An 11,897-nucleotide genomic window follows, 5' to 3' on the forward strand; every position below is an offset into this window, starting at 1 on the left:
AGAAACTGAAGAATAAGATTAAGTGGTTTGTGTGTTTTAGTTTAGGGCTGAAACTAATCATTGCAGGTGCAGGGTTGGACAGCCATGATGCTCAACCCTGCATCTGCAATAATTGTCTGTGCCTAACATTGTGCTATTTTTTTTTATTTCCACAGCATTCCTAAAACACAATTTCATACTTTTGGGTGATCAACTTAGTGATCTCTCACTTTACCAAAAATAACATTTATAATAATTGTGTTTAAATAATTAAATAATAATTTACACAGGTAAAGTTAAGTTGTCAGTGGAAACTCTCATAATAAAGGTTGCTATTGGCAACCACCACATGTCAAACCAAAACCACCCCATGGCTCAAATAAACTGTGAGGATGCCCCGGATCTTGCTTCTTTACAAGCACAGGCATTTCCTAGAGAAGCAGAAGGGGCACTCAGACAAGCTTGCTTAAAAGCATCAGTGGCATTTGGACACAATATGAAACAAACATGTATTTCTGCTTTAAATACACTGTTCAAAGAGTTCCTAAAACAATTTACACTTACCTTTCACATGAAGGTCACATTTGAAATATTGTTTTTATATTATTTGGCCTCATTTGATTAGACCAGTCTCATCGAGTCTCATTACCACTCAGCAGATTGTCAGTTAATGGACAGGTACTGATTAATGTGGAAGCAAGTAAAATATCTTGAGATGAAAGAAAATTCGGTTATATCTTTTCAATAAGAAGGGATTTTTTGTATGCATTGGCCATGCTGTTAGTTGAATAGAGACTGGTGACTGAGATGACTGTCTTCAACCAGAAGGTCATTGAGAAAGTGGCAAGCCAGAAAGAAAGAAGGCCTGTGATTAGACAACTTTCCAGTGTATGTGTGTGTGTGTGTGTATGTGTGTGTGTGTGTTTTAAATGATTCCCTTCTGATAATAAACCACTTTGAACTCAAATTCACTGATTTATAGTACATTTATTGCATGCTTTAACAGTTGACTTTAACAGTAATATTTTCAATATTTTAAATTTTTATCTTAGTAATGATACATTATCACCTGATAAATGGATATTTACTGTCCTGCATTACTAACAGTTTGATTTTACGTTTGTTTGCTTGCTTTGTTTGCTATGCTTTTCATTGTATTATATTTTAGTGCACTGTTGTTGAGAAGAGCACCCACAGTTTTGTTGTACTCCTTATGTGCAATGACAATAAAATCTATTCTATTCTATTCTATTCTATTCTATTCTATTCTATTCTATTCTATTCTATTCTATTCTATTCTATTCTATTCTATTCTATTCCCTCACCAATCTCTCTCATTTTTCCTTTTTTCCAAAAGACAAAAAACAAATCAGATGTAATGTTCTTTAGAAAGAGTGAATTCCCCCGTCTTGCAGACTTTTCTGTGAATGAAAATGTAAATATACAGTTTTACTCCATACTGTTTAAAAGCACTGACACTGCAGACTCCTTCTACAAATACTAAATAAACATCCCCTTACAGAAAACCTCACTATAGGCACTAATGTCTATGTTCTTATCCTGTTTATCTGGAGAATCCGTTATACAAAGCCCTGGTAATGGACTAGAATGAGTGAATCATTATATTCATCTACTTTGCTCTGCAGATGCTACTATAGTCAGAGCTGCTGTTATAGCCATGTGGGACCAATCAGATTTGAAAATGTAATAGTGCTCTGCTATAAGAATGAAATTAAGCTGATAAATTAATTATATGAAGCAGTGGAATTTTTTCATACCTTTTTCATATCATAAATTATAGAACCTGGATTATGTCTAATCCAGTTTGTACAGAAGACATTTCTAGGAACCATTCCTTTAGTAATGTGACCTGCGTTTATGTTTCATATTTCTTATTCATTACTTCTTTAAACCATGTTATACTTTTCTAAATGACATTTTGCTTATGAACACCAGAGCTACACATTAGCCAAGGGGTGCACTTTGAAAAGAGTGTTTTACTGACTAGTGCAGCGGTAGCTTAGTGGTCAAGACAACTGATTAGTGGGTCTTGATTACAAATCCCTGCTCTGTCTCAACTGTCTCTACTGGGCCCTTGAGCAAGGTCCTTAACCCTCAACCACTCATTTGTGTAAATGAGATAAATCTAAGCTCCTGTGGGTAAGGACATCTGCCAAATGCCATAAAAGTAAATGTATACTATAAATAACTTCTAGCACATAATTCACCTGAGTGATCTGGCTGATGTATAAGCATGTGATTATGATCAGCTTTCAGTTTATCTGATCTTAATATAATATGATAGCTTTAAGAGAGAAGACACATTAATGACATTATTTTGGCCACAAAAAAAGTTCAGACAATACAGAACCTTAATTTTTATCACTATTTATTTATTGATTTTAACCAGTACATTTCTATCTATTTAATCAAGAAGTAAATTAAAAGTTTCTCAATTTGTTATAACAACAAAGCACAAAACACACAATAATGCAAGAGGTTTAATTAGTCAATTTAGTTCTGCAAATGGATAATTTTTTTTTTTAGAAATGATTAATGAGCACTTTCTAATGTTGTATTTGCATCAGTAAAGGAGGAGCTGAAATAAGAAAATCAAATAAAAATACTGTGTCAACTTCAGCTTTGTATTTGGTGTAAGTATGTCATGTGCTGAAACCTGTTTGGTTTTGGAGATTTGCAGAGTGCATTCAAGACTTTTAACTAGTGAACAGATAATGCAAATTACCTGTATCATTGACTGTAATTAACGTACAATAAAACTGTAGTAAAGAATATATAGTATGCATTTCTAACGATAATAAGCAACAAAAATCTGATAAGAATGCTCATCAGTAAAAAAAAAAAAACATTACGGGTTAATGAAAAGACAAAAAACACCCATAAACAGTTTTAATTCTGATATAATTGACCAGAATATAACAAAATAAATGTCATTGGTATTGGAGAAGATTTGAATCCTCAAATATTGGCAGGACTGATCATGCTGACTTTCAGATTAACATCATCCACCTATTGAAACAAAAAAACATCTCTTAACATTCCTGTTTGTTATAATGCAAATCTAAAACTTATATAAATTCTATATTTCATAAATTGAGACTTGATCGATCTTGGTTAATTACTGATGTTACCAAGCCTGTATAACTGAGTTCACGCAATTCTGGGGTTTGGACGGTTTGTTTAGTTCTATCTATCGAGTTTGCTTTAAACGTTTAGTACAGTTTCTAATTACTGCTCACCACCTGATGGACTTTGTGTGTTAGTCAGCACAAGCTATCTCTGCCCTTCAGGACTGTTTTGAATGCAATGACTATCACTACACGCTCCAATCAAAAGCTGTGGATGACTACAAAGGTGCATGTACTGCTGTAGACCAGAGACTTTGTCTTCAGAGCAGATGACAAGGTGACCCTAAGAACAGCAAGAGCCAAACTGTCCCGAGCCATCAGAGAGGCAAAGAACACACACGCCCAGAGAACCCACAGGAACTTCAAAGAAGGGCATCCAGGCAATCACTAACTACAGTACAACTTCATCTAACTACAGGACAACTCAGTCAGTCTGGAATCACAACACAAACACCACCATACTGAGCACTGGGGCGCCTCAGGGTCATGTGCTCAGTCCACTGCTGTTCACTCATGATGGACAACATCATTAATTTTGCAGATGCCGAGGTGGGTCTCTTCAACAAGTCAACATACAGAGGGGAGCTAACAGCCTGGTATAGAGCCAGCAACCGGTCTCTGAACTTTGACAAAACAATAGGAATAGCTGTTGGCTTCAGGATAGAACAGAGCATCTCTTCTCTGATAAACATTGACTGGTCCTCCATGGAGATCATCAGAAGCACCAAATTCCTCTGTGAAAGCCCATCTCCCACCCCCTGTCCTTACAACGTTTTACATAGTGACTACTAAGAGCATCCTGAGCAGCTACATCACTGTCTGCTTTGGGAATTGCACTGTCTGGGATTGTATGACCTTGCAGAAGATAGTGAGCACAGCTGAGATGATCATCCTCTATCACAGACATTTATTTTATTTTATTTTATTTTATTTCTCTGTCTTGGAGCAAATTGTTTTGTCTGTCTGCACTGTCTCTTATTTTGCACTGTTTGTGCAAGATTGCACACAAGCACTGTATGTGGAAATTTTTTGGTTCTTAATTCTTTGTTGTTTATGTAGCTCTGTGTTCTTTAATGTAGCACCAGGGTCTAGTAGGGACACTGTTTCATTTCACTATAGTATGTACTGCATCAGCTATATACATAAATGACCTACTTCAGTAATGGCAATGGTGTCCATGAAGACGTCTCCCCTAATATGAAGTGTAGTCACTGTGTCCACTGGGATACGGTGCTGGAACGTGCAGTACTCCAGGCCATTCACCATCACCTGAACAAATGAAGTATCAGCTTATTGAATCCAAATGCTTAAAGTCTTTACCCTCTCATTTATTTTCTCCATAATATCACACCTCATAGCATTCTTGTTTAATAACCAAGATGATATCAAAAATTGTTCCTTGGACAAATGGGTTTCCTGATGCCCACTGTGGATGCTCCCATGACCCATTCCTGCAGGTATAAAGGGCCACACAGTCCACCCGGGGGTTGAAGTGAAGAGCAATGTCATGAAGGTACTTTGGTGTGGTCTGCAAATTTATTTCAAAGCTGAAAGAAATTGTTTAACATTTAATTGACTATACCGGATTAGAATGAGAATTTTAACTAATCTATTACATATTGCCTTTCATTCAAAATGTTATGAAATGAAAATACATTTTTCATACCGTTTAAAATCTTTTGGAACAAGTCCTTGGAAGAACAAAGCCATACCAGGTCTTAAGCCTCCAGGGATTGATTCCAAATATGCTTTGTTCTGTTGTGGTTAAGCATCATTCATGTTATAATGATACAATTGTAATCAAGTGGTTATTTTAAAATGCATAAACCTGCAATCTTTTGGATTGTTCATTCATTTTGAAAATGAAAAGAAAATGTTACTCACAGGTTTGCAGACTGGATGTGGCCCATCAGACTGGATGTCAGAAAAAATGGAACAACATTGAAAGAATATTCATGAAACCTGTTTGCTCCTCATTTATGACAAACCAGAGTGCTGTAAAGTTGACATTGACTTACAAAGGGAAAACTGTAATAGAAAAAACTTGCAAGACATCTTGCTACTTGATTTGAACATTTCTTTTTATATTAAGTCTAACATTTATCTGTAGATATCAATGTAAATGTAAATGTTAATGAATATAGAATTTATTTGTTTTATTCCATGTGTGTAGTGAGATTTAGAGATTTGTATTGAAACATTATTACTTACAGGACTGTTCAATATTTTAGTCCTTAGTTTATTAATGAGCATGGGTGTGGAGAATTTCTGTGGGAAAAGAAATTATGTACAACATAAATAAATGAAAATACATGTCTACATATAACTCACAACTAATTGCCATTAATTTATATGTTTAATTATTATTATTATTATTATTATTATTATTATTATTATTATTGTTGTTGTTGTTGTTTTACTTCTGTAGAAAAAAGACAAATATGTGTAGTACAACAACTAAACTGCGTTGTTATACAATGAATGAAAAACTAAACTAAATTAAAAATTCTTAGGAAAATTTCATTTTATATTTAGCTATTATATAATGACTATATATAATAATATATAACCTTAACTGACCCATTGGTCCACTGTCACAATGAACTTCCCACTGATGGTGAAGGGGACAGAATTGAGTTCACAATATTCTGGGGTTTGGACGGTTTGTTTAGTTCTATCTATCGAGTTTGCTTTAAATGTTTAGTACAGTTTCTAATTACTGCTCACCACCTGATGGACTTTGTGTGTTAGTCAGCACAAGCTATCTCTGCCCTTCAGGACTGTTTTGAATGCAATGACTATCACTACACGCTCCAGTCAAAAGCTGTGGATGACTACAAAGGTGCATGTACTGCTGAAGATCAGAGACTTTGTCTTCAGAGCAGATGACAAGGTGACCCTAAGAACAGCAAGAGCCAAACTGTCCCGAGCCATCAGAGAGGCAAAGTACACACACGCCCAGAGAACCCACAGGAACTTTAAAGAGGGGCGTCCAAGCAATCACTAACTACAGTACAACTTCACCTAACTACAGGACAACTCAGTCAGTCTGGAATCACAACACAAACACCACCATACTGAGCACTGGGGCGCCTCAGGGTCATATGCTCAGTCCACTGCTGTTCACTCATGACGGACGACATCCTTAATTTTGCTGATGCCGAGGTGGGTCTCTTCAACAAGTCAACATACAGAGGGGAGCTGCAACAGCTAACAGCCTGGTATAGAGCCAGCAGCCGGTCTCTGAACTTTGACAAAACAAAAGGAATGGCTGTTGGCTTCAGGATAGAACAGAGCATCTCTTCTCTGATAAACATTTACTGGTCCTCCATGGAGATCATCAGAAGCACCAAATTCCTCTGTGAAAGCCCATCTCCCACCCGCTATCCTTACAATGTTTTATATAGTGACTACTGAGAGCATCCTGAGCAGCTACATCACTGTCTGCTTTGGGAATTGCACTGTCTTGGATTGTAAGACCTTGCAGAAGATAGTGAGCACAGCTGAGATGATCAGCCTCTATCACAGACATTTATTTTATTTCATTTTATTTCATGTTATTTTATTTTATTTTATTTTATTTCTCTGTCTTGGAGCAAATTGTTTTGTCTGTCTGCACTGTCTCTTAGTTTGCACTGTTTGTGCAAGATTGCACACAAGCACTGTATGTGGATATGGAAATGTAATTTTTTTGGTTCTTAATTCTTTGTTGTTTATGTAGCTCTGTGTTCTTTAATGTAGCACCAGGGTCTAGTAGGGACACTGTTTCATTTCACTACAGTATGTACTGCATCAGCTATATACATAAATGACCTACTTCAGTAATGGTAAAGGTGTTCATGAAGACGTCTCCCCTAATATGAAGTGTAGTCACTGTGTCCACTGGGATACGGTGCTGGAACGTGCAGTACTCCAGGCCATTCACCATCACCTGAACAAATGAAGTATCAGCTTATTGAATCCAAATAATTAAAGTCTTTACCCTCTCATTTATTTTCTCCATAATATCACACCTCATAGCATTCTTGTTTAATAACCAAGATGATATCAAAAGCTGCTCCTTGGACAAATGGGTTTCCTGATGCCCACTGTGGATGCTCCCATGACCCATTCCTGCAGGTGTAAAGGGCCACACAGTCCACACGGGGGTTGAAGTGAAGAGCAATGTCATGAAGGTACTTTGGCGTGGTCTGCAAATTTATTTCAAAGCTGAAAGAAATTGTTTAACATTTAATTGACTATACCAGATTAGAGTGAGAATTTTTTAACTAATCTATTACATGTTGCCTTTCATTCAAAATGTTATGAAATGAAAATACATTTTTCATACCGTGTAAAATCTTTTGGAACAAGCCCTTGGAAGAACAAAGCCATACCAGGTCTTAAGCCTCCAGGGATTGATTCCAAATATGGTTTGTTCTGTTGTGGTCAAGCATCATTCATGTTATAATGATACAATTGTAATCAAGTGGTTATTTTAAAATGCATAAACCTGCAATCTTTTGGATTGTTCATTCATTTTGAAAATGACAAGAAAATGTTACTCACAGGTTTGCAGACTGGATGTGGCCCATCAGACTGGATGTCAGAAAAAATGAAAGAACATATGAAGAACATTGAAAGAATATTCATAAAACCTGTTTGTTCCTCATTTATGACAAACCAGAGTGCTGTAAACTTGACATTGACTTACAAAGGGAAAACTGTAATAGAAAAAACTTGCAAGACATCTTGCTACTTGATTTGAACAATTCTTTTTATATTAAGTCTAACATTTACCTGTAAATATCAATGTAAATGTAAATGTTAATGAATATAGAATTTATTTGTTTTATTCCATGTGTGTAGTGCGATTTAGAGATTTGTTCTGAACCATTATTACTTACAGGACGGTTCAATATTTTTGTCCTTAGTTTATTAATGAGCATGGGTGTGGAGAAGTTCTGTGGGAAAAGAAATTATGTACATCATAAATAAATGAAAATACATGTCTACATATAGCTCACAACTAATTACTATTTAGTTTATATGTTTAATTATTATTCTTTTTTTTTTTTTACTTCTGTAGAAAAAAAAGGCAAATATGTGTAGTAGAACATCTAAACTCTGAAAAACTAAACTAAAATAAAAAAAAAATCATAGGAAAATTTCATTTTACATTTAGCTATTATATAATAACTATATATAATAATATATAATCTTAACTGACCCATTGGTCCACTGTCACAATGAGCTTCCCACGAAAGGTGAAGGGGACAGAGTCGCTGGCTTCACTTACTCCCACATTACTAACAGCTCTGTATCGAACCCAGTATTGTTCTGTTGCCTGTAGTCCAGTCAGTGTGAAGGTGTTTTGTGTATCTGAAGTGTCTATGACTGTCCATTTCTCAACATCTTCTGCTGAATCAGTTGAAGATCTCATCCTGTACTCAACTCTGAAGCGTACTGTTTCTCCAGTTGGGGATTTTGAAAGCTTCAGGGTGACTTTCCCATCACCGGTCTCCACCACAGGTTTGGGAGGTTTGGACACAGGCTGGAACTTAGGATCTGTTAGACTGCCATTCTGATATAGCCGGATGGAGATTCCTGGATTGTTGGAGTCAGGTATCGATGCAATGATGAATTTGAATTTCTTCTCATTTTTATTGGCCTCTAAAAAGGTTGTAAATAGAGAAACATTCTGCCTCATCCTTGCAGAGTTGTCAGGAGAAGTAAACCAAGGCTGTGCTTTTTGGAGAATTAAATCTCTCTTGCTTGTTTGCCCCGACATTGTAAATCCTTCAGAATTCTCACTGTCTTGTAGAGCTGCTAGGTAGGAATCTTCATCATTTAGAGAAGTAAATGACAAACATACCACCGCATCAACATCAGGATGAAAACAGATGGAGTTGAATGACCCTGATGATTTTACTATGAGGTCCTTCAGTCCACTGGTATAGGAGCTCAATATATTTAATTCAGATGTAATGCCATCTAACCATTTGTTCATGTTGCTTGCATTGAAGGGTGATGTGTAATGGATTTTCAGGATGTCCTCCAGTGCCTTGCCCTCTTGTGTCCCACCACGAATAGCTGGCAGCACTCTGAACAGTGCATTCTTGAACGAACTTGTATAATTCTTATGTAATGCCTGAAATTTTAGCAACCTGTCTTTTAGGTCAGGAAAATCCTCTGTTATTTGTCTTTTGATCAAATCATTGCATACTCTCTCCATTTCATTGATCTCTTCCAGCACAGTTTCTGTTTTATACATCACGCTCAAACTGATTTCTCTCACCAACTTTGCAGCCTTATCATCCAAAAGATTGAGAGGATACAGCCACACGGTTAGAGGCACACCTTTACCTTGTTGCTTCATCAGAGCAGGCACTTTCTTGTACACTTCCAGGGCTTCTTTGTATGTGGTGGGGTTTTCATTAAGTTCAATGTCACCATAAAATGTGACACTAATATTTTCTGACATTTTTTTTTCATTTTCATTCATAGTTAGGGATGCTTGCCCCTCAATAGATATGGTAGGGATCTTTTTAACCATTGCATGAAGGTTTCCTTCAATTTCCTGTTTGTTCTCATTTTCTGCACTGGTATAATCAAACACCATGAAAACCTGAGCTCCATACAGTACAGCTGTAACTACATGCGTGGCTGTTTTCTGGTCAAATACTTGTGGATAGGTGATATTACCAAGCTCCTTCATAGTGAGCTGTTCAAATTTTGTTGTCTGGCTGTACTGCATAGTAACTCTGCACTGACGTGTTGAGGATTTGGTATCTAGAAGGTACTTGGCCGATCCTCCAACTTCCACCAAGCCACATAGGAAACTGGCTTTAAGGGAAGCATTTATATCTAGAAGGTTTGCCTTGTTACTGAGACTGTCAGAGGCAGCAAAATTCAGATGGGTTTTAGGCTTCTGATGCACATCAAGGTCATCACGCAATGCATTCTTATCCCATAAAGTAACACCTGAAACAGGACAGTGATCATGAGGGTCAAGTAATTTCTGATATTTCATATTGCATATAGTATGAACATAGCATGGTTTATTATTGATTTTAATATTATTATTCACCACCGTTGTTAGACTGCAAATGAGTAATTAAATTATTATGATGTAAACTGCACCTGGAATAAAGGAGTCCCTCCGGCAATCATATAACATGCCTGGATACAGAGTTCTTCCGAGGGCAGCTATTTCCATGTATATGGAATCCATTTCTGCAAGACTTCTGCAAGAGAAAAGAAAAGACTGGAAAATAAGAAAAGAAGAGAAAATGAGAATATTTGACAATGCATTTATGCATTGAAACAATTATGTCAATAATGATATTTTGTTGTCTGCTTTATTTCCTCCATGATTATTGCACGTCGAATTTGTCGTTAATTTGTAACCATATTTAACTCTTGTCTTCCCTGGCTTTGTTGGCTGGAGCATTGAGTTTATGTTCATGACTGGATTTACATTTATGGTGAGACTTTGGTAGCCTTTGGTAGCCTTAAACCCTAGCTTTTTGGGTTCTTTGTGTTCTGGTTGGTGTATTCTTTATTCCATTAATCTTTATTAAAGATGTTTTAGCCCTTGCATCTCTTTCCTGAGAGTCCTAGTCTGAATATCGCCCTAGTTACCTAGTAACCTTATATCACCTCAGAGTGTCTCTTGGCCAATCCAGTCTATAAAATATATGAAATATTTTTCAGCTCTTAATAAAATTTGCTGGCACAAGCTATATTTTCCATAAAGAATTAATTAATAATAGCTATTTTACACATGTAAATCAAATAATTTGTGTGCACAAACACTTACCTTTCACAACGATGTCTCAACCTGTCTGTCTTCTTGTGAATGCGGCTGTAAAAAAAATTCTGATAGAAGTAGCAGCGCAGTGTTGATTGGGGTGCTCTGATGGCAGCAGTCACGTAGTCAGTCAGGCCCACCCAGTCAGTTGCTAGATACAGCAGAGACTGCTTTGATTACAGCGATTGCTGGATGACTTTATACATGCCTTTGCCCATATTAGGTTCTTCCTGGCATGTCATATGACACTTCTACTTTCTGCATGATAGCACTTGCTGAATGAAACGTCTCTGCACTCCTGCTCCCCCTCCCCCTTTACACCGAACACATTTCACAGAGGGTCACCGAAGTTAAGTTGTACGTTGAAACTATAATGAAACATGTATAATGAAACAGAGCAACTTACTAAAGTATGTGTCAAAAAGACATCATGTGCAACCGCAGAAGAAAGATAATTCCAGTAAAGATAATTTTCAGGAGCCATCAATCTGGAGTAGTAAGGAGCTGACTATTACCTCATTCAACTATTGCTCTCACTTTAAGTTATGCTGTCATAGCTAGTTTTGCCAGAGTCCCTGCCTGCACTTTTCACATAAACTATATTGTCTCTAAACATCACATGATCACAAGCATACTTAATTTCTTTCTCTCTCTCTTTCTGTCTTTCTCTGTCAAGCTATACATCCAACTCCTGAACTTCCAGTGTTCTGAGTTTCCAGTGTGACCACTGGCTCTACCCCTAGTTGGAGTCTCATCATTTGCTGGTGCTCACTGATGCTGTGGATGGGAGTTTTTCCCTGACACCATCGCCCCAGGCTTGCTCATTAGGGATAAAATAAGGATAAAATAGTAACTTTAATTTAAACTTATATAACTTAAATTTTGAGATTAACACAGGTATCAGAGCAACAATGCTGACACAGAGACTGAACTCTTTGTCCATTCTCTCTTTCGAAAGAAAATTGATTGATGGTGTT

At 36.7% G+C, this 11,897-nt stretch overlaps 1 protein-coding gene across 2 annotated transcripts; it reads right to left on the reverse strand.

Moving 5' to 3' along the window:
• Positions 1 to 1,569: 1,569 nt before the first annotated feature.
• On the reverse strand, positions 1,570 to 11,108 carry LOC131346686 (cytolytic toxin-alpha-like). 2 transcript variants are annotated; one of them, XM_058380256.1, is made up of 14 exons: positions 10,930 to 11,108; positions 10,251 to 10,354; positions 8,338 to 10,091; positions 8,015 to 8,071; positions 7,677 to 7,706; positions 7,459 to 7,547; positions 7,142 to 7,337; positions 6,946 to 7,059; positions 5,340 to 5,396; positions 5,013 to 5,042; positions 4,795 to 4,883; positions 4,480 to 4,675; positions 4,284 to 4,397; positions 1,570 to 3,009 (listed from the first exon to the last, which is right to left on the reverse strand). In XM_058380256.1, the coding sequence occupies exons 2-14, from the start codon at positions 10,339 to 10,341 to the stop codon at positions 2,959 to 2,961; spliced, it is 2,868 nt and encodes a 955-aa protein (XP_058236239.1). In that variant the 5' UTR covers positions 10,342 to 10,354; positions 10,930 to 11,108; the 3' UTR covers positions 1,570 to 2,958. The 2 variants fall into 2 exon arrangements, with proteins under 2 accessions (XP_058236239.1, XP_058236238.1); XM_058380255.1 differs by having other exon boundaries at positions 10,251 to 10,374.
• Between the last annotated feature and the right edge of the window lie 789 nt (positions 11,109 to 11,897).

This window comes from Hemibagrus wyckioides, linkage group LG26 (genome assembly GCF_019097595.1).
Source record: "Hemibagrus wyckioides isolate EC202008001 linkage group LG26, SWU_Hwy_1.0, whole genome shotgun sequence".
NCBI lineage: Eukaryota > Metazoa > Chordata > Actinopteri > Siluriformes > Bagridae > Hemibagrus > Hemibagrus wyckioides.